The following is a 27,538-nucleotide window of genomic DNA, read 5'->3' as shown; positions in this document are numbered from 1 at the left end:
GCTCGTCTATTGGACCAGACGCGCAGTGGGCGCACGCAAGACGCGCCTACCGAAGCTTTAAGACTTTTTTTTTTCCGGGACAAGAGGAGACATGAGATTCCCAGACACCTGTCAGGAGGACTACACATCCAGAAGCGGCTGTATGTGAGGCAACTGGAGGCTGCCTGCGTGCGTTTGAACATGGACGCGCTGTTATCGTTAGTATAACCGCTCAGTGAAGTTATTCTGCTGCTCTTTTCTTTGCGTTTTTTCTTCCTGTTCTGTTTTGTTGCTCTCGAGCCGCATGAGTTCGCCGCTGTTTGTTGGTCAGCTGGTCGGGGTTCCGTTAGAAATTATGCATCCCACCATGGAGAAAGACACCACTTACACCAAGATCTTTGTCGGCGGGCTGCCTTATCACACCAACGACGCTTCACTTCGGAAATATTTCGAGACTTTCGGGGACATCGACGAGGCGGTGGTGATCACAGACAAACAGACGGGCAAGTCCAGAGGATACGGCTTTGTAAGTGTTAAGTTGCTCTCGTTCTGCTAAAATAAATAAATGACACGTGGAGTGATATACGGGCTTTAATTAAGATTTTATCAGCCCACTCTGACTTTAATTGGACAGTCAGGGGGCTGAAAACACTAAACTCTACTAGATCACATCGGTTGCAGCCAATAATGAGTTTAAAGCGACTTTATCTTAATGGTTAATTGTATTTTTTTTTATTATCACAACCTCCTGCTGGGTTTTTCTTCTTCTTCTGGAGCCTTGGAGGCTGCACACACTGCCACTTTGTTCCAGCAGCAGACATGCTCAGTGTGTCGGGTGGTGGCAGTCACATGCTTGAAGCATGAGTAGCAGATTATTTGTTATAAGTGTGTCATCAATTATCTCTGCAGCCCCAAAGTACAAATGAACGGGCAGTCTAAGTGTATAGACTCACTGTGTGCAGAAACAAGCACACACACACACACACAGAGGGATACACATGAGTTGGTAATAAGCTTCTGCATCTGTGGACAGATGTCTCTCTTTCTGCTCTGAGAGAGAAAGGGGGAAGGAGGGGGAGAGTCTTTGGTCACAGAGGTGTGACATGTCAGTTGGCTCTGCAAGATAAGGCTGCAGTAGTTTCATTTTGACTTCCTCCCATGCAGCCCTTCCCCCCATCTCTGTGCCACAGTGGGTTTGAGTGACTGAGTGAGTTTGAGGGTGAAGGAGAAAAGAGACAGGAAGATAAGAAGAAGAGATGGATTCATGTGTTTTGGAGTTCAAGAATACCACCAGTCAGCTGTGGCAACCAGTGTGCTGAGTTGTTTTCTCCAGCTTTGAGACGTGATAATCATTTCATCCCTGACTTCCAATAAGCCGTCTTAATTCCCTGCAGAAGCTTCCTGAACCTCTGTGATCTCAAACCATCCGCTGCTTCTATTAGCACAAGAGTCCAGAGTCTGATGCCACAAAATGAAAGCAAGTGTGTCAGTTTTACTTTCATTGTACGATTTACTAGAAATAAAGTTGTTGTTTATCTCATGTGTTTGAACTGCACCTCCACCCAAAGTACCTGGAGCCTTAAGGACCGGGAACTACTTTTCAAGGACCTAAATGGTTTCTTCACCCGATTGCTGTCTGTGTTTTCACTAGGTTTGCTCAAGGTAACTCATTTCCATGCCAAATAAACAGAAGTTTTAATTTAGGCCAGTCGACTAGTCTAACAGTAAGAACAGACTCAGAAAACAGTCAAAATTGAGCACAGTTTATTAATCAGTAAAGTTAAACATTGTCTGAAAAAAATATTGACTTACTGTCATAAATGACAAAGAACAGCAGCAAATCCTCACATTTAAGAAGCTGAAACCAGCAATTTTTTTAAATGATTTTGCTTGAAAAATGACTGAAATGGTTTATCGATCATCAAAATAGTTGGTAAATAATTTTCTTTCGACTGACTTATTGATTGATCGAATATCACGGTGATAATCATTGCAGCTCTAGCATGTTCTACATAATATTTATATTGTATAATGTGAAAGCACTGTTGTTAACATCTACGTAAGACCCTGGTTCTTGTGGTGCAAACACACTAAGTTCCTCTTAAGGTTCTTAGTCCCTGAGGGATGTTCCTGTGGTAGAAATGTGGCTTGATTGTAGCTGCACTGTGTGTATGTGTGTGCATGTGTGTCTGTCTTAACCTTCACCACCCCTTCCCACTTCTATCTGCCCACTCCTCAACTCACTCTCTCAAGGTAGATGCCAGTATCTTCTCCTTGGCAGCCCAGTCTGAACAAACAAATCTGCCTCCTACGTAAGCTCCACCGGAAGCCTTACAACACACTGATTGCAGCCTTCATAGAGAGGAGTCAGTGTCTCCTCTCGCATTTAGCAAAAAGATTGACTCATTCAAGGGGAGACAAGGACGGCAGCAACCTGAGGGCCGCCCAGCTCTGAGTTTGTTGCTTCATCATGTTGGAATCACTCCATCCACACTGAATAGAGAGGCCTTTAAATGCAGTTTTGTAGCTTAGAGAGTTTCACCAGAGTGATGTTAATCAGTGCAGCGCTGTGACTCTGTCAACAGGTGACCATGGTGGACAGGGGGGCAGCGGAGCGGGCGTGCAAAGACGCGAACCCCATCATCGACGGCAGGAAGGCCAACGTGAACCTGGCATATCTGGGAGCGAAGCCTCGCAGCTCACAGACAAGTAAGTGTGTTTGATCACTGTTAAACACAGAAAACTCACCCACAAGAGTATATCAGCAGATTGTTGGCAATGTTTTGGCCAAATACCTACAAGTGTTTTACTCAAAGGGTAAAGGTAGTGATATTTTCCAAAGACCAAAACCAATAATGTGTTTTGGACTTCCCCTCCCGGGGCACTCCTAAGAAATGGAAATGAAAAGAAGAAAATGAAAGTGAAATCTTTAAAAAATAGGTCACGAAAATAAAGTTTATTTATAGTTATAGTTAAAACAGAAAACAAAATAATTCCTTGAAACAGCTAGGCACTGTAGGTTTTCTGCAAATGTAACTGAATCAGGAGTAAAAAGTGCACTGGTAAGGGACTGTTTTCAGTTGAAGAATTGGTGAGTATTCCTCAGGATGGTTCAGATTCTTTTATTACATCATTATTTAATGTACTGCTGTGGACACGGTTAGCAGCAAAACATATTGTATCCACCTAAGAAGAACAATATCAGTTTAAGTCTAGGCTATATTTCAAATATGTTCATACCTTGTTCTCAGACAGCCTTTTCCACTGGGAAAACACTGTTATATAAGCCAAATATTGCTCCCCCCAAAACGAACCAAACTCCATTGGCAAAATCAGTAATTACGCCTTCAGAATACGGAAAGTGCTGACTTACTGCTGCTTCGATCTGTTAGCTTGTTTGTGTTATCGTGTGACTTTGGTGAATCCGAATTACCCTTTTAAAAAACTGAAGTCACACAACAACATAAACAAACTAACAGATGGAGGCAGCAGTAGGCCAGCAGCTCTGGTGTTATAGCTTGGTTGGTGAGGAGAGAGCAATATTTGACTTTTTTAATGGTGGTTTTGCATTGAAAAAGGCTGTGATGGCAACGTTAAGTGTCAAAGACTCTTAATACAATGACTGTACTTCATACAACCCCACTTCACTATTTTCAGCTGCAGAATAGACCTTTTTTTAATGTAGCCACAGTCACATGAATCCCATGAATCCCTCAGACTTTATCTGACATGAAATAGTAGGGTAAACACTAGTGTTAGTAATGACACTTATTAAGATTAAGGTCCCGTTCCATTTAGTGTCGCAGAGCCTTTCTGGTGTGCCAACATTCACAATAGCAGCACCCTGACTCTGTTTGACTTGAAGGGAACAGAACTTTAATTAATATCATTGGTTACACCTGTGTTTACTATTTCACGTCAAAATGGCTGCTGTGAAAAAGGTATATTGTTGTGCAAGTGAGTATAGATTTAAGGAAGCATGATGGTGTATGAGGGTTCAAAATAAACCACAGTTCCTATGTTCATTATAATGTGAGGAAATGATCTCTCATTGCAAGCTGCATCTTGTGTGTTGCAGATTTGAAGAAACAGGTCCCAGACTTATCTTTTAATTACTGACTTTGCTAAATTTTCCAAACCAAGACATAGTTTCTTAAATTGATGTCATAACCTCCAGATAGCCAGTGACTTCCAGAGACTTGAAATTTACCAAAGAGCTGTATTTCACCACAGTAAACAGGAAGCCTCCTGTATTCTTTGATCAAAGATACTGTATGTTACTGTCAGATAGTAAAGCTTCCAAAAACTACTGTATGTTCTGGGGGGACTGAACATTAAAAAGAGGTTAATGTGAATGTTACCAAATTCTGACTTTGATGAAAACATTAAGGCAACCAAATGGTCACTGTTGATGTATCTTGAGCAAGTTTCAAGTCTGTGCTTGTTGATTTTCATGCTGCACCAACATGAATGGAAACCCACAGCTGCCTGGAAGATAGGAGATAAATCTAAAAACCAATAAATATCTGCACAAATTTGAGGTTAGTGGGATAAATCAGGAAAAACCACTGGTATGCCCCTTTCAGCCAACTGTCTCTGCTCATCCCCACCATACATTCAGCTCTTTGTGTACTTGAGTTAACGCACAGCTTTCATGCCGCCGGGCTTCTTTCAGTGTGTAAACCACCAGCACAAATGCTTCGTGCTTCCCCCTTCTTCCTCCGACGTCTGGGTGCACACCAGACCTTGACAGCAGCTTTCCCCTCGCTGCTTCATTTAAAGCTCGCTGACTGAAATACCGTCGCGTGTAGGTGTGATTGACAAACAGCGGCGCCAACAACAACTGACTGTGTGTCCTTATTCCAGGGCCAGTGCCGCGACGCAACTCCCCGAGCATGCAGCTGATGGGAGATGGCAGCGCTTGGTATTTTGTTATTGTGTGTGAGAGTACAGAGAGAATAGGAAGAGGGGGAGAATAAGAAGGGATGGGACTGTTAAGAGCAAGAAATAACAGCGTGTCTGTCTCCTCTTTGTCCTGGTGGAGAAAGGAAGTGTGCATTTAGATATAGGTTCGAACAAAAGGAGGAGTGCTGCTGCTGATGAAGTCATAGCAGTGCAGTAAAAAGGAGAAATAAGAGAGGAATGAATAGCTGCTGGAATGTTGAAGTGAAGTCAGAGGAGGGGCAGGGAGGAGGAGGAAGATAAGTTTCTCCTTTCTTACTCAGTCTCAGCTGATTCCTGGTGAACTCTGGAGGCAGCCAGGTCACAGATGTTTGTGCGCAATAGAGTGCATAATTATTTGCGTGAGTGTGTCAAGCATGTGTGTGTGCTGCAGAGGGAATAACACTCGGTCTCTGATACCCCTGTATTCATGGTAACATCTGAGGCAAACGGGCAGAGACAGAGAGAGAGCATCAGCTCTGTCCTTGTCTGCCCCTCCTCACCGCTTCCTCTCTTTCTCTTTGACTGCAGGTCTCTCTGTTGGAGTTCAGCAAGTCCATCCTACGTGGGCTCAGAGGCAATATGGGTAAGAAGGAGAAGAATCAATACCTCTATTTCCACCTCTCTCTCTCTCTCACCTGCTGCCTCCACCTCCTCAACACAATACATTTCACTCCTCCGTCCTTGACATTTGTGAGCACTCGCTCCTTGGGTTGTGGTAGTTAGTGCCACTCTGCAGTGTGAGAGAAAAGAAAAAGCTGTCAAAGCCCAAGTGATGCTGGTTTAAAAGGATAGTCTGGATTATTTGAAATGGGGCTTTCAAAGGTACTCAGTGTTACCTGCAGTATATGTTGGTTTGCAGCAGGTGTCCCAGTGTAGGAAGTGTTTAAGTGACACTATATATGGAATATTTTCACTGCTTTACCTTACAGAATTTCAGACAGGAAGCTGCCATTATATAAGCCAGATATCACTGTCTCCAAGGCAACCAGACCCCTTTTGCAAAAACAGTAATTTTGCAGCTCCTTACAGAACACGGGAGCTGCTGGTCTATTGCTGCCTCGATCTGTTAGTCAGTTGGTGTTACTGTGTGACTTCTGTGTTTGGATTCACTGAAATCACACAGTAACACAAACAAACTAACTGATCAAGTGGTAGACCAGCAGCTCACATGTTCTGCGAGGTAAAATGACCGATTTTGCAAAAGGAGTCTGGTTGGTTTGGAAAGATCACTATTTGGTTTATGTAAAGACAATTTCCTGCTGGAAAAGGCTTTGTGATGTGAGATAAAGGGATGGAAATTTTCTAAACATACACTTAACTGATATTAGCTGAGTCTTTTAAAGGAAAATTATGTAACATATTTACTCAATAAGCCTTAAATAGATGTGTACACAGACAGTTGCAGATCCCACAAACACCTATTAGTTCTGTTTATACTACCTACTGGAGTCCACTTGGAGGCTCGGCGTCCATAGAGGCCACATGGAAAGGTCGGCGGCAGAAACTCCGTGGTCACAACAAATGGGTGGGTACATGGGTGTCTGCACAGAGCCTACACATACAACTTCTAATGACGAAATCTTGTCCCACGGACCCCAGTGGACCCTCGCACACTCATGTGCATGGAAAGCATAATACCAGCTGAAGTTGAAATCCTCCCGGCTCTGATTACAACTGCCATTTAGGTCCAGAATGTCTGTTTTTGTTTGCTCGTTTCACATTTATTAGATAGAGATTCAACTTATTTAATATACCATCTATGACTCCAACTCACTATTTGGACTACAGTATTTGTTTTGAATACTCCTTTATGTGGCTAAAGTTGTTACTGACCCTGTCCACAGCAGTACATTGCTTAGTGAACTACACTGGTACTCCTGCTACTTCTCCAAACTGGAGGTGTGTTGACTGTCGTCTGTTGGTAACACACCGACTATGGATAAGCACCTCAGACAACCCCGCTTCAAATATTTGAAACTATCCCTTTAAATCCATCCATCCATTCATCTATATCTGTACATTGTATTTTGATTTGTCTTCTGCTTTCTCTCTCTCTCTCCGTCTGGTCCATTAAACACATGAGAAGCTCAATTCTGAATTTCACTCACGCATGACTTGAGCTTCACTGAGGCAACAAGACATTTAGTGAAACTTCCCTGCGTCCCTTCTCTCTTTGCTCCACACACACACACACACACGCACTGATGCCATTATCTCCCATCTCTTTCTAAAAGAAACATGCCGTTCATATCTATTTAATATCTCTGAGTGTATCGAGCCAGTGGTTTTCAACCTGGGGCTCAAAAATTCCATAAGGGGTCACGAGCTGAATTTTTAGCTCTGCTTTAAGGGGTTACAGATGTAGGATAGTACACATCAGGGGCTTTAGCAGATACCACCTCATGGAGACCACAAGAGCTGTGATTGGTCAGTTTTCTCCTGATGCCCATGACGAATACTGATTGTGAAGACGCTGAAGGAAGTTCATGCCTACAAACCTTCTGTTCACCGCAATCACCATTCTTCATCACAATGAATGAAACAAAGAAAACACACAGCTTGTAACAGTGAATTCTGTCTCTTCACAGTATCATTTAATAGTAACTGAAACGATGTGAGACTGACACGGCCTGATCACATACAATACATGCATCTGCAGCATCGTGGCAATGCTGTGGGAAATCCAGTGGTGAACTATCAGTGGAGGAAGTTCATGTTCTGTCATAGCGAAAGTTTCCAAGATAGGAAAAGTCCCAGAAATTCCTAAACTCATGACTGTTTCCTATCCTATCTCAGAGCTCGTGTCTCATCCTAACTTAAGAAATCCTAACTAGAGTGGGAAGATATTTTCGCTCTTGTCCCAACTGGCTCCGGCAAGAGTTTGATCTGATTCCCAATTCAGGACTACTAACAATCGCGAGTTTTCTGGAGCTGTTAACAGCTCATTCATATCTGAAATGTGACCCTGACTACACTGTTTTTACAAGCTGTCAGAAGCCTTAAAGGTTGCACTGGTTTAATCTTCAACAATGTGTTGTATTTCAAAAAAGTTCATGTTAAAGTAACAAGTTACCGTGACTTAAGCTGGCAAATAAATGTAGTGGAGTAAAAAGAATGTTTGCCATTGAAATGTAGTTGAGTAGAAGTATAAAATATCATAAAATGGATGTACAAGTACCTCCGTATTGTACTTTATTCTCATCTCTGGTTCTTTCTTGTGATAAACTGTTAAGTTTTTCCTTGAGCGACTGAAATCAAAGAAACTGAGGAGGGGAAATCGTTAACCTGCATACAGTAATTGATAAACTGCGATGAGGGGGTCTGTCTCAGGCCACTGCAGTAACGCTACACATTTTATAGCTGGTTGTACTGTCTCAAATGCAAGGACTTGTCTTTGGTCATATATGATAGTAAACTGAATATATTTGAGTTTTAGACAATTGGTTAGACAATATAAACAATCTGAATACATCCGCTTGTGCTGTACGAAATCATAACAGGCATCTTGTATAGACAGAATAATTAATTGAGAAAATAATCAATAACAAAAATTAGTTGCCTCCCTAAATCAGGGCTCAACAATAAGGGTTGCCTGCTTGTCCAGAGCAAATAAAATACCATGTTGTTGTTGTTCTAATAAATCTAGAAACTACTCAGGTAAAAAAGAATTAAACTATTGCTGTTTTGATTAATGATGGATAATTAATCATTTAAGTAATTTTAATGCAAAAATCCTGCTTTTAGCCTCTCAGATATGAAGATTTCCTGCTTTTCTGCATTATTTATCATAATAAACTGAATATCTTTTGGTTTTGATTTGACAGAACAGGACCTCGCCTTGAACTCTGAGAAACTGTGATGAATATTTCTCACTTTTTTCTGGCATTTTTTAAATGTTGCAGCCCCAGATTAAACATGACAATTAAGTTTATTTGATAACCGCTAATAAATAAAACAACTTGTACAGGTGCAAATAAAAATTGACTTTGGGCAAGTAGATATCTAACTCACGTGCTTGACCGAGTAAGTAAAAAAAAAAACATCAATGTTGAACCCTGCCTAATTGACCTTGATATTTCAGATATTCAGTTTTCCTGTATGAGTAAAAAGCCTCTCAGTTGATTTGAAAGAAAATCACAGTATATTACAATATATATTAGTATTGATTGTATAAAAATACATCCACATGTGATGGACGTTCTGCCTCCTCATCCAGTGTCCCTGAGTTTCACAGTGAGTTCAAAAGGAAACCTTAATGACTCAGAGTGAAACAGGATGATTCATTCCCAGAGCTGTTACAGACAGTAGAGCGAACCCTGCAGGTTCACGTTGTGTAAGTCGAACGTTTGACTCAGATATTCAGTGTTCGACTGTTGTTAAGGTGATCTTAGATGAGGATATTGTCAGCCAGTATCACAGCTGTCTGCTCTGTGTGTGTGGGTGTGCTGTTGACTGTGTGAGTGTCACTTCAAAATGAAATATCTGCTATTTGAGGAAAAGAGTGCTTCATTTCTTTGATGAAAACCTGTTTTTGGTGTCTGGTTGACAAAAAGACAGGATCTTCTTCTATATTTTATTCGGAATTTCTAGAGAATATGCACGATGAAGTGTTTTGGAAAAGAGCTCTTCATGCTGACTTTCTGCAGGCTGACAGGTTCTGATCCTGCGGCTACAGAAAAGTCCATTAAAAACCTCAACTGTTCTGAGTGCTATTAATATTGCAGTCCTCAATTTGTGAATGAGTGATGAGGGAATTGAGGCTGACCCAGATGAGTCTATGAATGAGTGATGATGGGTTGATTGAAAGTCTCCCACGATGAAGGCGGACGTTCGTAGCAGACAAAGTCAGTCTTTTTAATCTCTGCTTCCAGGAAGAGTCGAAACCTCGCAGACCGAAACAAAAGAGGTAAAAACATCGCCAAATGCGCCCGTAAGGCAAACATGCACAGAAGGTGGCACTTTGTTTATCAGTGGGGAAACACCTGCAAATTCAAGTGTCAAGACCCTTGTAACAGATGTGTTTTTAAGTGACATTTCTGTGAAGGATTTGCTCCTTTTTTCAACTCTGTGTGTGATTGTAAACTGGATATTTTGGGGGTTTTGACTGTTGTTTGGACAATACAAGGCAATAAGTCCTGAACATTTTGTACTATTTTCTGATATGGAGACACAGAAGACCTGAACTTACAAAAACTGTTCTTATTTATTTATGCATGTGTTTGTGTTTTAATGCAGTTTTATCTTGGGTGTATGATTTTGTGTTTTATTTTTGTGAGCCTCAAACATAAGACAGGTTTCTATAATTATATGATAGACGATAAAGTTTTTTTTTTAAATCTTGTATCTTGAATCTACACATTTCTCACAGTTCTCAAAAATGTGTTGCCACTTATCAACAAGTGATTTTATCGGTGGTTGAAAAATAATTTTACAGACTACTTTACGGACTGATAATAAGCTGTTATAAAGCATGAATGAAATGACTTTCTGAGCTGCATGCAGACTTGATGGCTTATTTTTAAATTCATTGAGATCATCATCATTCATTGATTAAGTGTTGAAGATTTTTTTTTACCATCAAGCCTACAGTTCAAATGTTAAAAACTAATTAATTCCCTTTAACTTTTAGTCTTCAGTGACATCTATAAATCTTTTTTTTTTTAAGTGGCTGCATGAAGAATTTTAAATTTATCTCTTTGTTAGACCAACCACACGTTTAGGTCTGCATCTAATGATTATTTTATGTTTTCAAGTAATCTGTCAGTTATATTTTGATTCATCCATCTTAATCAGTCAATGATATAAAACACAGAAAAGAAGCAAATCCTCAAAACAAATCTGAAACACAAAAAAGACGGTTATGTGTGTAACCAGTGTGTTGTTGGATTTTGACCCATCCTGAAAAAACATAAGTCAGGATATATCTCCTGATGAAATGGCTGCAGTTTCCCTTAAATACAACTAATTTTCTCAACACAGCAAACTCTGAGGGTGAAATCTAACGAAAACAACTTTGTTAAGATGCATCTTGTGACTCTGGGCCTGTTTGTGGTGGCCTTGTTTGTGGTGTATTTAGGGAAAAATCTGGTGTAGAAGAAGAAGCGATACCGATTTTTGAAAGAACTGTAACCTCAGGAGATCTCAGAGCAGCACAGCTGCAGGACGTGTTGTGATTTCAGTGAATGGCAGACTCACTTTTTTTCCAACTCTCTGTATGTTTAATTACTGTCACCGTTGTTACTCGTATTTCCACCTGCATGTAAATTGAACAGATAACTAATTAAGATCTCTTCTTTGTCTTAAGGGGACCTGAGGTAATATTGACTCTTTAAATGAATTGATGAGCCTCTGTGGTTTAATTCATCTCCATTACAAAGTAGACATAAAGTGTGTTTAAATAAGGGATAAAAAATGGGTACAATACAGTCTGTCAAACCTCTATATTTTTCAGCTTTTTGTACATGCACAGGGCGCATCTGTCCAGCTCAGATCTCTCTGCTCCGAGGCTAGATGTGTCTCTGACATGATCAGTATGACTGCAGTCAGTTTCAAACATTTCTTGGCAAACTGAAGGACTTTTATTTTAGGAAAGACTTCAAGATATAGCTTAGGTTTCAGACAGGCCTGTCCAGATGATAAAGAACAGGAGCCTTTCCCGTCCGTCCCAAAATTTCAGTGGTACTAAACTTGAGACGCCTTTTTAAAAAAATATATATTATTGTGCATTTTTGTGAACAGACAGGAGACATTGAGATATGTATTATAACACAGGTTTTTGGTTTTGATTGTGTTATGAACTGATTTTCAAGACAGAGAAAAAAAATGTTTTTAAAAAAATGAAAAGAAAACTGAATTTCATACTTGACACTGACAGAGAAACTAACTTGACTTGTGTGGATTTGTCACATTTGGCTGAAACCTGCATAATAAGATAAGATTAATTATTATGATTTAATTACTTTAATGTGGTGCTGAGAGTTTACCCTCTTGAATGAGATTTTGAAAGCAGTTACAAGATTCTTCAACTAAAATCTTTTTACAACTGAGATTTTTTGCATTGTGGCTTGAAAAGTGACTCGAACATGTTAATTAGTTCCTGCTCCCTGATTTTCATGCTTTAACTTTCCAACTGACAACAAAATACAGTATTGCTGCAGTCATATCGCAGGCTGGTACAAAACTTCTTCTTCTTTTTTTTTTTCTCAAACATCCTGCTCCATTACAGTATCAAACATACTTTAACGTGACAGTTTAGAGGTAACCACAAACACAAACCCAGAGAACAAAAACAAAAACTGAAAACGAACCCCACAGCACAGCATTGTAGGTCACAGAAACCCTCCTCCCTCCCAACGTTCACCACCTCATGACACACAGTGAGACTTTCTATCACGTAGCACTGATCTCATGGTCCACACCTGTTCTAGATTTGAGGATGGTACCCCACTTTTCAGTAAATTTCAACACAGAATCATTCAGTTTGGCTAGCATTAACTCACAGGAGGCTGTAACAGTCATAAACTCAGTCCAGTCCTTATAACCAGGTATATGTTTTGTTCATGTTGGTCGTGTCATAGCATCAGCAATTAACTGAGACCGTTTCATAACCGGTGAAAAGCCCCTCACAGTAGCTTTAAATGTGACGACATATGTCGTTTTACAGGCGCCCCAGCATCATCATTTTATTTTTTTCCATTTGCTTTTTAACATAGACGAGCCTGACGCGCAGCCTGTGTAAATACAGGAAACAGGAAAAGAGATCTTTGAGGTTCAAGCTTGCTGAACTGTTATTAGAGTGCAGAGCGAAAAGCGGTGGGACGTAGGAGGGTTTTCAGAGTGGCGGGCTGTTGGAACAGCGGCGTGGCACCATTTTGCTAAGCTGATCTAACTGGCTGTAGCTTCATTTTTAACAGTCAGACATGAGAGTGGTATCAATCTCCTCGTCTTACTCATAGCAAGAAAAACGTGAAGAACGTTTACCAAAATGTCAAACTACTCCTTTAAATGTAAAATCTAAAATTTTTCTGCTCCCGTTTCTCCTCCGTCTTCACCGCTGTGGGGCTCTCAGGGGGCTTCTGGGTCTGACACTCAGACATGACTTCTGTCTGTCAGACGCACCCACAGCGAGCAGCAAATAACAAAGATAAACTCAAACAAAGCGCGGCTCTGTCTGCTGCTTCGGTGTATTTGTTTTAAGTTTTAAGAGGACAGAGGACGGGCTGATGCCAAATGTGGCTTTGAGGTACAGCTGAGTTGTGGGGGGAGGAAGAGGAGGGAGGGAGGAGGAGAGGGATGTTCTCATATGAGGGAGGAGGCGGGGGGACATCTGTCGCCCATGGCTGCCTGCTGTCTGCCTTTAGCACCCAGCGTCGGAGCTTGGCAGAACTGAAATTCATTTTTTTTTCTTTTTCAAAAACATTCTGGTGTTTATTTTTTGAGAGAAAGAAAGGGGAGGCAGGAGATGGATGTGTGGTGAGGCTGTCGAAGGTGGAGGGGTGGAGGGGTGGCAGCAGCGGCGGCGGCGGCAGCGGTGGTGGGGGTACTTCCTGTTGAAGCAGTGGAACAGAGAGGGGGAGGAAGGGAGGAGGGGGGTGACAGACTAACAGCACACCTGTGGCCGGGCGTAGTTGTGGCTGGGTGCAGTGAAGCTTTAGGGCCGGTGGTAGACGTGACGCCGGGGCTCGTTTCTGTGTGTGAGACGTGTTTATGGTCGAGTGAAAAATGTTCCTCAGTGAAACATCAGTGAATCATAAAACACCAACATGTCGACTGCTTTAATACGCTCGCGTCTCTCTTCCTCTGTTTCTTCTTCCTCCCCCTCTAAATGATCTGTCTGTAGTTCTCACTCTCTGTCTGTCTGTCTTTCTGTCGAGGGGTTTAGGTAGACGGAGAACCCTCAGGTGTATATATCTCTTACCCAGGGACCCAATTAGGAGAGACACTTCTGTCGGATGAAAAGCCTAATTTGAAAAACAATAAAAAAGGTCATGTTGGAAGCTTTTCATAGCTCTGAAAGCTGCCATATTGTTCGCTTGTCTGTTAAAAGACTCACACACTTTGATCTGCATTTGCATTTTTGCATCTTTTTTTGGCTTTTGTTGCTTTATGATGTGATCAACAGTAAACTCAGCTCCCGCTCCATGATTTTAGTGCTTTGTTGAAGTCTATGAATGTATAACTGTGACTTCTGTATAAACAGTTAATAAACGAGTGAGGCGTTGACTCACATGACTTGGGCTCGAGTCAGACTCGAGTCACAGATTTGGCTTGACCAAATCAAAAACAACTTGCAACTCGACTTGGACTTTTAACATCAATGACCCGTGAGCTCTCTTGGTGGTCTTGAGTCTTATAACTTGAAAACCTTATACTGACCCCCAAGTCCAACGATGTCAGTTCATTCCCCTCATTTCTTGAATCAACTAACATTAACGCTGTTCATTCTCAGCAAGACGACACTTAATCCTAGATCCACATTATTTGAACAAATTCAACAGCAAAGGATATTTGAGAGAACCAATCAGTGATTGTTTTTAATCAGGAAGCTGAGGAGCTTTAGCATTTTAACACCTATTTTCCCTTTTAAAGAGAGAAACACAATTGTACACCTGAATTCAAGTTTCTCTCTTTTACCGAACTAAGACAAGCGTAATTGGCTCCTTAACTTCTCGTAAAACACGCTTCATTCAAACTCCAAACACCCAACCCATTTCATTTCAACCATACTGAAAGAAACAACGTTTCCCAGGGACCAAGGTGCTATGTAGGACTACAGAAGAGACTACATAGATCTAAGATTATACAAACCCAACAAGAGACTACACAGGGCTACATCGAGTACATGTAGTGTGCAACCATATAAGATATTTAGTTGGTCTCAGTGTTTTTTTTCTCAGGTCAGGGTCACACATACAGAGCAAGATTGTGCAAAGATTACTGGATGGTGCCAAACGGCAGTGCCAAGGTTTAAAAGAGTGTTAAAGTCCCCCTCCGGTGAAAATCACATTTTTAACCTTGTTTAAATGTCCATGTGGTGTTTTTCATGTGTTAAAAGACATATCAAGTGCAAAATAAGCAGTAAACTCTACGTCTGAGCTTCGAAACGGCAGTGAGCAAGGACAGTCTCAGAAAATTGAGTCAGGCTTTATATATGACGACGAGCTAGCAAAAGCCAGGTGCAGCTGTTTAGGGGTAGAAGTGGGTGTTGGGCAGTGTGGGGTGTGTGGAAAGGGCAGGGACTATTTGCACATTCATGAATACTAAATGAAGGCAAGGTGTAGAGCTCATTCTCAAAATAAATTTTAAATGTTGAAATGGAGCTAAAATACCAAAAGTACCATTTTGACTTTCTCATGATTCATTTTTTCTTATGCTTGGCCCCAATACTGAAAGTTTGTTTTTATTTTCAACATTCCAACTTTATTCTCGAAATGCAAAACTAAAAAAACATCTTCATCCTCTAATTTTTTCCCCTTATGCCTAGCCTTAATACTCTTCCATACATTATAAACCATTTATTAAGTATAGGTAAGGTCATTTATTTTTTTCAGTGTCATGCACCAAAAAAGGTGCCCAGCCCTCCTGGGCTTATAAGACACTACAAACAACAGACACAAAATATATATAAACTACCTGTGAATTCCTGATAAAGGAACTCAAAATAAAGTGTTACTGTGTACGACATGGGATGCTAACTCATAATTTGATAAAAGTAGATGTGAATGTTAGCTCGTATCTTTTGATTGGTTAGTTTCTCATTGGAGGCTTTTAAAATCATGTTGGATGAACAGTAAACATGCAACAAGTGAAAGTGAGATGGAAATTATTTAGATTATGTTACAGTGCCTGCAAACACCATCTTTTTATTTGTTGGGTTTACACTTTTAGTAGTCAGTCTCAGACATTATTGAGATTTTCATGACTCTCACACTTAATGCACATTTTCTCCGCATCACGCTGCTCCACATTTGTAGTAATATATTAACTTTAAATGTCTTTCTTGCTCGCTGACATGAGAGCTGAGTGTCCAGCGCCGATGTTGGCCTTTCTATCTCTCACCCTCCCTCAAGCCGTGTGTGTGTGTGTGTCTTTGTGTGTGTTTATCAAGAGAGGACGGACACAGGGTCATGTGTGTGTGCGTCGTCTCCATGAGTGTGTGTTTGTCTCTTTGACTGACTCACCCTCCTCACATCCCTGATCTGAACTATTAAAAGCGTGGCTGTCCTGAGGCATGAGGGATATGATGGCTGATCCTTCACCTCTCAGCATCTCTGCTGTCTTCTCTTCTCCCTCCGCCTGCTCACAACCTCCACTCTTAAAAACAAAAACAAAAAAACTGCAGATGTTTTGGTGTTTTTTCTTTTCTTCTCATTGTCTTCAGTACATCCTATCTCTTTTATCCTGCTGCCTGGTTGTGAGGAGGGACAGTGGGGGGGGGGGGGGGGGGGGGGGGGGGTTGCTGGCTGTGAGGGAGTAAACCCAGTGAGGGGAGGGAGAGCGGAGTCGGTGGAGGTTATTCTGCTCTCATGGGTCTGTTAGTGAGCGTACACCCATGCAGCTGCGCCAATTAGCCCAGCTATGACTGAACCCCCCACTCACACACACTAACACACACACACTTACATTTACCCTTATCCACATCCTCTTCTAAGCTGCTTAACTGACTACACACAAGTGTGCATTATACTCATTTCTTTCTTTCTTTCTTGCACACTTTCTCCATGCATGAGTGTTTGCATGCATGTCCATCTACACCCACTGCGTGTGTGCGTGTGTGTGTGTACAGTATATATAAATGTGTGTTTGACAGCCAGGGATGATGCCAAGCACTGGGAGGAAAGAGGCGAGGCGTAGCTCCCTCTCGTACGATGCCGCTGTCACATTGGATCAGTCAGGCCGGTGCACGGGCAGGCAGGCAGGCTGGCAGGCAGCGGCACACAGCCGTGGGAATGACACTGCACTTCTGCTCTGGGAGAGACTGACGGAGCGCCAGTGAGGAGAGATGGGATACACAGGGGTCAGGGCAATATTAGCTTCAGCTGTGCTCTGACTCTGTGTGTTGCTGTGTGTGGTTAGTCTGCAGGTTTTGTCCTGGTTTCTTGGCCAGATCTCCCTTAATGGACCTGAAAACATGTTTTCTCAATCAGCTTCTTGCTCTAACTGGTGGGAAAATGAACAATTATCTGTCAAAGTTGAAGTAGTTGTGGTTATTTTGCACGAGAGATTTCTGTTGCATTTTGTTTAAAGTTGGACAAGACTCAGCTGGAAAACGGTGATGTTGACACATTTCCGTGCTACAAACAGAGTTTATCAACATTTTAATCAAAATGTGTTGACAGTTGTGGGTTTGTTAGCTCATGTTGCCAGGTGACTGTCAATCAAATCTAATCTAATCAAACCACACTGACAATGATCTAAAAAAAAAAAAAAAGTAGATAAACTCACATTTGTGTTAAACTCAAAGTTTCGTCTACACAATCTGCTATGAAAAATAGGGGCCTTAAAGTAATAATTTAATAGTTCCATCTCAGTTCCATATTACATATCAGTCCTAAGTGGTCTCTGCAAGTTACAAAATTAAGTACGAGGCGTGTAAGAAAGTATTGATACACATGATTATTGCAATATTATGTTTTATCATGGTGTATAAATTCTTATGCATCTGCACAGATTTTTAATTAAGAGTTTATAGCAAGGGTTCGTGTTGTAATTCATCTTCATGTATTCGAAGCTTCCATTCTAACATAACAATGTAAACTGAGACATATAGTGCCATGCTCTTTATGCTATGACGGTTTTCCCTAAAAAAAAAAAAAAAAGAATTGCAAGTCCTGCACGGAGCCGGTCTTGTTACGCTTGGGGCCCTAAACAAAATTCTGCAAAGGGGTCCTCAGAGTAAACCATTTGCTGTTGCCACACAGTCACACCTGACTCCCCAGTGCTCCCACTACAGTCCTCCCTCCTTTAAACAAGTTTGCTTCATCTGTCACCAAGAATAAGTGGATCTATATAGAACAGAATGAGGTACAAAAAGACAATATTGACTGGAGTATTTTGTACAGAATCTTAATATAAGTGAATATTAACATTCACACATTAACATCAAGAAATTCTAGAATATATAAAACGTAGAAAATACTAAAACATAACACTGAGCTTTACCTCTGCTGTCTAGCAATAAGTCATTTAATAGATTTTAAATTCAGTATCAGTCCATTAATTTCTATTTTGCATTAGTTCAGAATTGTAATCAGTGTTGGACTATAACTAAGGGCTTGTATTTTACTTGTGTATTTCCATTTTATCAAACTTAATATTTCTACTCCACTACATCCCAGAGGCAAATGCTGTACTTTTTAAAGCGGAAAAAAGGTTGTTTTCTGACATATTAGAGATTTGTTATTCTTACAGGACGGAGATGCTACATACATATGATGATCTTAAAGAATATCATGCACTGCTGAAGATTAAACTAGCCAACAGTGGCCTATAAAGTACAATGAGCTCAGCATCTACAACAGTAAACTTTAATACTGCAACAATATTAATCCAAGAACATCAGATATAATAACACTGATGGGGAACAGAACAGACTACTTTCACTTTAAGTACATTTTGCTGCATTGTGGTATTAGTACTTTTGCTCAAGTAAAGGATCTAAATACTTTGTACACTCCTGTAACTAAACCTTGATTGAAAATAGATATTCATTGTCTTGTTTTAAGATTATGTGTGGAGGTTTTCGGATCATGATGGGCTGAGTGATCCACAGAGGTTGCTGCTTGAAAGCGTCACGGGTTTCATTTCGTGCATGTGCATATGAACGCCTGCTCATGCGTGACGCAGTTATCTTTTCTGAGCTGTAGATGATAAACACCCGTTGGCACTCATCAAACGTGATAAATAGTTATATTTCACTCTCACTTCTCTCAGGCACAAAGTCACAAGACAGCCCTGGAAGTGACTGCAAAGCACGACAGAGACAGACAGACGGACTGCCGAACCCAGCTAACGTCAGACAGACAGACAGACAGACAGACAGACAGACAGACAGAGGGAGATGCATCACGCGCTGCAAATTATCACATCAACTTACTGTTAATTGGTGATATCAAACTTTGAAAGGAGGAAACACCGTTTATCTGATCACTGTTCACCCCATTTACTCTCGTGATGTTATTTTCTGTTTAATTTATCCTCTCATCAAAGTTGTAAACATTGACACCAACTGTGACACAAGGGGGAGGCCAGGCCATTGTGTGCCTTGCAGGACCCTACACAACTTGTGGAGTGTGCATATAGGACCAACCGATCAACCGATTCTTTCCAGTAAACAGCACTATTGAGTACATACTGTATATATACAGTCCCAGTCACATGTTTGGACACATCTTCTCAGTCAAAATGCAAAATGCAAAATGTTTTATACTTAATTTTCTTAAAAAGCAAAATATCACAGTGTCTTCTGCTCTTGCAATCAAGGATTTGTTATTAAATCTTGACAAATGCAGAAGACCAGGTACGAGAGTCTCTTAGCTTTTTTATTGTTGTTTATTGTCTTCTCTTATGCACCTGTCAACCTACAAGTGTGCAAAAGTTTTTTGCTCTTTGATATTTTAGAATTTTCACAGTAGCTCCCTTTTTTTTGATGACAGATTTGCATAATCTGAACCATTTTTATAAAAGTAAAGAAAAAACAATGGATGAGAAGTGTGTCCAGCTTTTGACTGGTGCTGTATATTCAGTACGCTCGAAGCAGTCTGTAGGTCATTGCCTGTTCTGAAAACATGTTTGATTTTTGAGTGCGTTGTTGTGAATGGTGTTGACAAAAAGCTTTAGAAAAACATTTCGACTTATCTTTTGCACAAGTGACATTGTTCTGACATTCCAAAGTCACAGTTTGATGTGAACATGTCTGGAATCGTTTCCTGTTAATATACAGTGGGATCTATGTTGATTTTGTTGCCTGAGTGGTGCTGAAACTCGTGAAAAGTTGTAAAGTGTGCACACTGCACGTTTGTGTATTGTTCTTTACTCTGAAATATATTTGTAATTGCAATCCAACTAATAATCCTAATTTTTTATTAAATGTAACGGTAATCTGATTACATCTTATTTTTTTAACCGTTGTAGAATACAGTTACCTTTTATAGAATCCTAATTATGTAATTCCTGTTACATGTAATCTGTTACTCCCCAAGCCTGCATACTGTGTAAAATTTGTACTGTGGAACTGGGAACGAGTCGGTGTTTTCAAGCTGTAGATCGTTCTGAAATTCGTATTGCCGTATTTCTCACTGCGCATTAAATCCAGTGAGTCAGTAAAATATCACAATCAACCTTGTTTTTAAAAACTGCAATCTCATACTGTTCTACCACTAAAAAGAGCCACAATCATTCCTTTTAAGTGACTTCATAATGCCTCTGGCGCAGATGAAGCCAAAAGAAATAAAGTCTGGATGGTGTACGACCTTCTTTTCATCAGTAGACCCTATAGATCCAGTCTGATTTTACTGAGAGATTCTTCTTTTATGAGAGAGAGTTTCTGACAGCCTGAACAGTTGCACCGTTGGAGCATTGTGTTAAAGCTCAGCGAGAAGCTGCAGCCGCAGAGCGGTTATTTTCTCACTGCTATAGCAACAACTGAGGAAGGAACAGTTTGACATTTTCAGAAATACATTTACTTGCTGTCTTTTCAGAGAGTTAGATGAGAAGATGGATTACGCTTTCATGTCTGTTTGTTAATGAAGGTACAGGAGCATCACCTCTGCAGCTCACTAATTAACATGTCATGTCTTGTTTTTAAAATCCATACAAAAAATGAAATTGGTTTTACACTTTGTTTTTTGTGAAAGTGAAGTGTGAATTAGTGAGCTTTAGAGGTGCTGGTTGGCAGGCCTAAATTTTTTAAACCTTTGAACCAAGCCAGGCTCGCTGTTTCCTGTTGTTTCCAGTCTCTATGCTAAGCTAAGCTAAGCTAACGGGCTGCTGTCTCTATCAGTCATAGACTTGGTTTGCTTCAGAGTTTTGTGTTGATCCTTTCATTGAATTCTTGACTTGACCACCTTATTTTTGTTTGAACGCTGAGACCTTTATTATTGTTTTTGTTTTGAATACTATTTGAGTATTTGGGCTTTTTGTGCCTTTATTTTAGATGGGATAGCTGAAGATATGACAGGGAAGGGGGTGACAGAATGGGGAGATTTTTATATATATATCATTCAAATTTATGTCCAACTTTATTCCAGGATTTAAAAAAATACCAAATATGACTAGGGCTGCTTGTCAGTACTCAATAGCTTTAAGGAACTGATTGAAATAACTCAGTACCAAGTAGTATTGGAACTTCAAACTATACCTTTTTCAATCCATTTTGTATCTGAACCTAGAAAAAAATACTATTTGAGTAGTTTTGCTCCCAGCGTACTTTGATTTAATGCAGCATGTGATTAGTTCAGAACAGCAGCTACAGTCTGTGATGGTGAAGTTGAGCACCCATTTGTTGTCTTTCCAAAAGTTACACCAATCTCATGCCTGTACATTAAATAACACCCAGCAGCTGGTTAGCTTAGCATAAAATAGGGTGAAGCAGCTAGCCTGGCTCTATCCAAAGGTAAAAGAAAATCCCCTACAAGCAACTCTAAAGCTCAACAATTATTGGTGTTTTTGTACAACATTCAACTAGCTAAGCTAAGCTAAGCAGTCAGCTGTAGCTTCATATGTAGACACAGAGCAGTATCAGTCTTCTCATCGAATGTTTGATAGGAAAGTGAATAAATCTAAACTAAATCAGAGGTTTTCAGAGTGGGAGGAGAGACTCACCAAGCAGTTTCAGGGGAGGCTTAGTGAATGAAAATGAAAAAAAATATCTATATGTTAGTTATCAAAAGGAGATCACATAGAATAGTGTTTGGTTTAAGAGATCGTTCAGAGATACAGAGTCTGAAACTAATAAATGCCTTTAAAGGTAGAGTTTTGGTGTAGTCTGATGTTATGACAAACAGCTTTGTCTGAGGGGAGGCCCACGGTCTCAGACTTGAACTAAATGATCTCTTCCCTTGTGGGAAATGAAAAGGAAAATCTGTAAGACTTTTATTTGAAATTCTTGTCCAGATCCTAAGATTTCCAAAAACAATAACTACAAGACATCATTTGTTATCAGTTTTACGTAATAGTACAGCCAAAAAAAACATCTTAAAATACATGATATTTCACTCAAATTCAGTATTATTTAGTTTGGCTACAGGTAAAGCCGACGGAAAAAGAAACTGGTGTTTTCGGGCAAATGTTTGTCCACTTTAATAAGACTTACTTTAACAGGAGTTTGGGGGGACGATAAGAGTTAAGAAAGGTTAAATAAGCTAAAAACCGAACATATAGGCATTATGTTGTCAGGTATACTGTACATAGTGGTGTGTGTCTGTGTGTGTTGTGTATACAGCAGAGTGGGTGTGAACAGGCAGCCCCTCTGTTTGTTGTGTAAGCACACCTGATCCCTGCTCCTGCTCTGTTTAACGGTAAGTAGGAGAAGCGGCAGCAGGCCTCCTCCTCTCTGCTCCCCTGATCACCTGCTCAGACTCAGTGACAAGGTTACTGTCAGGTTAATGGGTTTGACTGTAGGCGCTGATCACGGGAGTGTAAGTGTTAAATAATGTCATGTTCTGTTGTTTTTACTTAAGCGCAGCAGCATAACCCAGTTCCTGTGATATGATCGCTGTTGCTGTTGCCAGATGTTACTGAGGCAGTTCAGGTTAAGTGGGCAGCCTGAGGCAAGGGCATGACTGAATACAGGAGGACAGAGGAGCACTTTTTTCTCTCATTACTGCTGTGGCTCCGAGTATCAACAGTCTCATACACTGCATCTGTTGTGGCAGGTCGTGTGTGTGCATTTGAGCGCGCAGGCATTACATTCAGAGGCCTTGTTTTAACACAAAAAACATATTGATTATTTCAGAAATAAGAGCAATTTCTTGTTATTTTGGATTTAATTTTTAAATGGGTGATATTTCATTGGGAACAAAGCGTTTCTCTTTAAACATTTCTCAGGCAGTGTGCTAATTAAACTTAAACACAAGGGAAAAAGGTCTATTTTAAGGCAACAGTGCTGATAATTGCTCTTAAAGGAGGGAGAGGATGCCTTCATTGGACTCAGGGATGTAAAGAACATGAGCAGTTGCTGAAGAAGCGGTCCGTTTGTTTGTGTTAAAACATGCAGCTTCTTGTCTCTGGTTACTGTTGGTGTTTATATGACACTTAATAATCAGATCAGATCTCAGGGAGGAACATTGAGCGGCGGCTCTGAACACAAATTAATCAGATTCTGCTGACGTTGTTATCGGATATTCAGACACAGATATGGATGTGGTCAGGCCTGCGTGTGTAATTTTCTTCTAATTTCATTAAACGTTTTTTCCTGTGTCACATGTAATTTATTCGTAAGGCTTAGCTTAGCATAAGCTTTAAACATATGACTGTACAAACAGCTTAAAATAAGAACAGAAAAAGATCCTCCAAAAATGCAATAGAATTATGTAGTATATGTACAGGATTACATCGAGCCCTACCAGGTAAAAATGCAATAAAACACATGTCAGAAAAAAGGGGGCACACAAAATGAGAAATGCAGCATCAATTGGCTGACAGTGATCATATATAGAAATTGAAGAGTCAGAAAGCTTTACTGTCTCAACAACAGAAGTGTAGTTGTATCTCCAATCCAGTATAATATACAGTCTAATAACTACAGTTCCCAATGACGTGTCATTTAGCTTTTCATGTCTGTGCACCATGATATCAGGGAGAAAACTGATTTTACCAGAAAGAAGGAGAAGATCGTCATTCAGCGGTGTTTAAGCTCGGCTCACCTGATAAGAGGCCTGAACTTCCCTGAGAGCCACATATGCAGTAAACAGTTGTACTTGGGTTCCTGAAATGAATAATAGACTAACAGTAAAGCACAGGTTCATGTTCATGTTTACTTGTGCTTAACAATTTCTGATCGTTTGTGTCTAATTAAGATAATGACGTCTATTTCCGCTGTGGCCATCCATGTGTAGGGGCGCATTCACCGTGTGCTCTGCGCCAGACATGGTCTTTCATAATGAGAGCAATTTTTTAAAAATTACAGTGGTAAATAATTTCTGTCTCTGTGTTGACCTAGGCTCAATATTCTGCACATAGATTGAGATTTATTGCTACAGTAGTATTAATGCATGCATGTGCATTTGTATAGCTTGTCATCCTAAAGGGATTCCCCAAAAGCCATGGTGTAATTCAGTCATCCAGTCTGGTTTTATGAGAGTGAAATCCAGACTTAAGTTTAAAGAAGTCACTACAAGATAGACTACATAGATAGAGAGAACATTGTAGGGACATATATTTATGTATAAACACACAAAGAATGCTGCTGCCCAGGTTTATCCTCTTTTGTGTGGAGTTGTGTATCTGTGACAATACAATGCATGTAACATGTAAGCCTACAGTCAAACCTAGGGCTGCAGGCAATGATTCATTTCACTATCAGTTAGTCTGCTGATTATTTTCTTAATCCAGTGAGATCATTTGATAAATGATAGAATTTGTTTTGACAAATTCCCATCACCCGTTTTCTCAGATCAGACTAGAATATATAAAATGCCTGTGTTGTCCGAGTAACAGTCCAAAACCCAAAGATGCTCAGTTAAGATCTTTGTAAACCTGAAAATATTCACTTTTGAGAAGCTGAAACAACAGTTTTGTCATATCTGAAGAAAAAATAACTTCCACTTCCACCTCATCCTACCATTTTTTAGGGTCTTTAGTGGGAGACAGCACATCAGCAATGTATTTCACAGAAGTGGTAAGCAGCATCTGAAATCTTTGAAACCTGAAGATTAATTTGAGATGCAGCTCAGCACTCTTTCATAAAGTTTCATAAACGTGTTTTCCTTGGAACATTCCCATGCTCAGTTATGTTTCTTTAGATGCTGCAGTGCAATTTTTGGTCATTTATCACACAGATTTTGTGAACTTCGGCCATTTTTTACCACTTGAGAATCGATCAGAATCAAAAACCCCATTGAGACTTGAGATTTAATGGTGAGCGCTTCTATTCTGGGAATTGCTCAGAAATCCCCTCACTGGAAATTTAAGTAGGAAAGCCCCACGTCTTCTGAATGCCCCAAGTCCGTAGTTTGTAGTTTGTGGCTGCAAGTTTCATGAAGTGGTGATTGTCCTACAGGTCACTATAGGTCAGTTTATACAGTGAGGTCAAGTTTCAAAAATGGTCTCACTACAATTAAATGAGTACATTTGGGCTCATTGAATCCACAAATCTCAGCTTTGTAGTAATACCCCATTTATGTAATTCCAATGTTTAGGCATCCCAGTATGCCATTATTTTCTTCTGACAAAGTTTAGCTTAACTTTAGGGTGTTATTATAGGTCTTCTAGTTTCTTATGATACCATGATCTTCAGTTTAGCCAGCTAGCCTCTGAAAAACAATAATGTCAGAGAGTGAGGTGGTTCTTGCGGAGTTAAAGAGGTTAAATTATTAATCGATTATCAGAATTGTTGCAGTTGAATTTTGTCTTGACTGATGATTAAATCTCGTTGTTCCTCTGTCTGTCCAGGCTCGCCCAGCAGTACGTCTACCCGCAGGCGTTCCTCCAGCCCAGCCTGGTGCTGCAGTCCCAGCTCAGCCCCACAGCAGCAGCACTCACCTCCCCTTACCTGGACTACAGCTCCGCCTACAGCCACTACGCCCCCACAGGACTGGAGCAGTACCCCTACACCCCTTCACCGTCACCCTCCGCTGCAGGCTACCTCAGCTACAGCTTCTCCCCAGGCACTCCGGCGCCAGCTCTCACCGCCTCCCCAACCCCTCCGGCTGCCATCCACCCTCCGCTGGCTGCACTCACCACCATGTCTGCCGCCCCGCAGGCCTTCCTCCACTACCCTCTGCACCAGCCCGACCGCATGCAGTGAGCAGCTGCCGAACTGATGATTCAAAACTGTTGATCTGTGACATCATCAGGATGAGACTGGATAACCAGGAAGAGAGTATGATGTAATCAAAAGGGCTTTTAGAGACACTCTTATTCCTGTTTTTTTTTATATCTATATTATTGTTGTAATAGTTAATGAAAATGTTCTATTGCTACCGTCATCAGCATAACAATCTGAATGTTTTTCATAAGACGTCAGGGACCGAAACAAGACGACAGGTGATCCTCTGGACGTTTCTTACCCCTGACCCCCAGCGCTGAGGGTGGAGGCAGGCTGACTGCTGGAGAGTGGATGGGTAAAGACAATGAGAAATACGTCTGTTTGACATGATGCTGCGGCTGCAGTTTCCCCATACGTACTGAGATGAATGCTGGATATTAGCCAAGCTGAGAGCCAGTTCCTCTTTCAGAAACGCAGGTCCAATTACCTCCTCTTCAAGGTTACCTTTCTGTCTATGGCCTTAGAGATCTCTCTCTGTCTCTCTGTACCTGGTTCAGTTTGTCATTTTTATTAGTCTGTCATCATTTGAAATGAACAAAATGTTTATTGTGTTCCCTTTTGTTCCTTTTGTCTACCGCTGGCAAGTCAATACACGGTGATAATCACAGTTTAACAGAATATGCAATTATGATGATAAAGGATGAGCATGAATATGGTAGACAACACTGGTATTTTTGTTTTTGTAATGCTACTGCTAGAACATTACCCAGAAAATGACTTTGTTAACACTTAAAGGTATAGTATGAATTATTTGAAGTGTATTATCTATAGTAACTGCAGGAGATGAAGGCTGACACGTTCAATGTTTGGAGAAGCAGCAGGAGCATTGATGTAGGAAGCTAAGCAATGAACTACTGAAAATATAAAACAAAGATAGATATTTTAGCCACTTACAGAGAATACTTTCAATACTTTACAGAGCTTTTCTGACAGGAAACCTGCGCTATAAGAGCCAGATATCGCTCTCTCCAGGCCAACCAAACTACACAGGTGGAATCAATAATTTTACTTCACAGCACACAGGAGTTGTTTGTCTACCGTTTACTCAATCTTTGTTTTTTGTGTGACTTTGGCGTGGACAGCAAAATCTATTATAGCTGTCTAGAAAAGGTCCACCTTAAACAATGCGCCCCCTTTGGACCATGACATGTTGTCAAAGATATAATGTAATCCATCCCGCAAAGTTATTTTATTAAAAAATGTGCATTTCTAAAGGATTGCATGTTCCAATTTGCTGATACTCTACATCCAGAAAAGAAAAGCCTGTTCAACAATATTTCTCTCTCAGCAAACGCAGTGTTAGACTAAATTAGCAAGTTATCAAGTGACATTTCTGATTTTCACCACATACTATGTGGTATTTGATGAAAGTGCAGACAAAGCTGGCGATGCTTAGCTTGACATTTTCATTAGAGGTATTAATGACCAAAGTGACAGAAGAGTTATTGAGTTTATTTCCAGTGCACAGCTAACTAATGCATATAAAACTGTATAGAAACATCCTTTTGTTGTTAAGATTGATGAAAATATGTTAGTCATGGAAACAAAGAATCCATTTTTTGGAAATGTTGAGCTTTTTGCAATACTTGTTGAAGTGGCCCTCCTATGAGATGACAATACCTGCAGTGG

The 27,538-nt window shown here is 40.5% G+C and overlaps 1 protein-coding gene across 1 annotated transcript; it reads left to right on the top strand.

Annotated features, from left to right (window-relative positions):
- rbm38 (RNA binding motif protein 38) lies at nt 1-26,949 on the top strand. Its single transcript, XM_084720685.1, has 4 exons — nt 1-505; nt 2,565-2,688; nt 5,452-5,506; nt 25,534-26,949. The coding sequence occupies exons 1-4, from the start codon at nt 284-286 to the stop codon at nt 25,886-25,888; spliced, it is 756 nt and encodes a 251-aa protein (XP_084576811.1). The 5' UTR covers nt 1-283; the 3' UTR covers nt 25,889-26,949.
- The last annotated feature ends 589 nt before the right edge of the window (nt 26,950-27,538 follow it).

The sequence above is a fragment of the Lutjanus erythropterus genome, chromosome 6, assembly GCF_056507025.1.
Source record: "Lutjanus erythropterus isolate fLutEry1 chromosome 6, fLutEry1.hap2, whole genome shotgun sequence".
Lineage (NCBI taxonomy): Eukaryota > Metazoa > Chordata > Actinopteri > Lutjaniformes > Lutjanidae > Lutjanus > Lutjanus erythropterus.
Note: the sequence above shows the minus strand (reverse complement) of the source record. Positions and strands in the feature narration are given on the sequence as shown.

Bases quoted from the DNA above. Each gene is read 5' to 3' on its own strand.
- rbm38 (XM_084720685.1), top strand. From the start codon at position 284: ATGAGTTCGCCGCTGTTTGTTGGTCAGCTGGTCGGGGTTCCGTTAGAA. The intron at 506-2,564 runs GTAAGTGTTAAG...CTCTGTCAACAG, and splicing joins AGTCCAGAGGATACGGCTTT to GTGACCATGGTGGACAGGGG. The intron at 5,507-25,533 runs GTAAGAAGGAGA...CTGTCTGTCCAG, and splicing joins TGGGCTCAGAGGCAATATGG to GCTCGCCCAGCAGTACGTCT.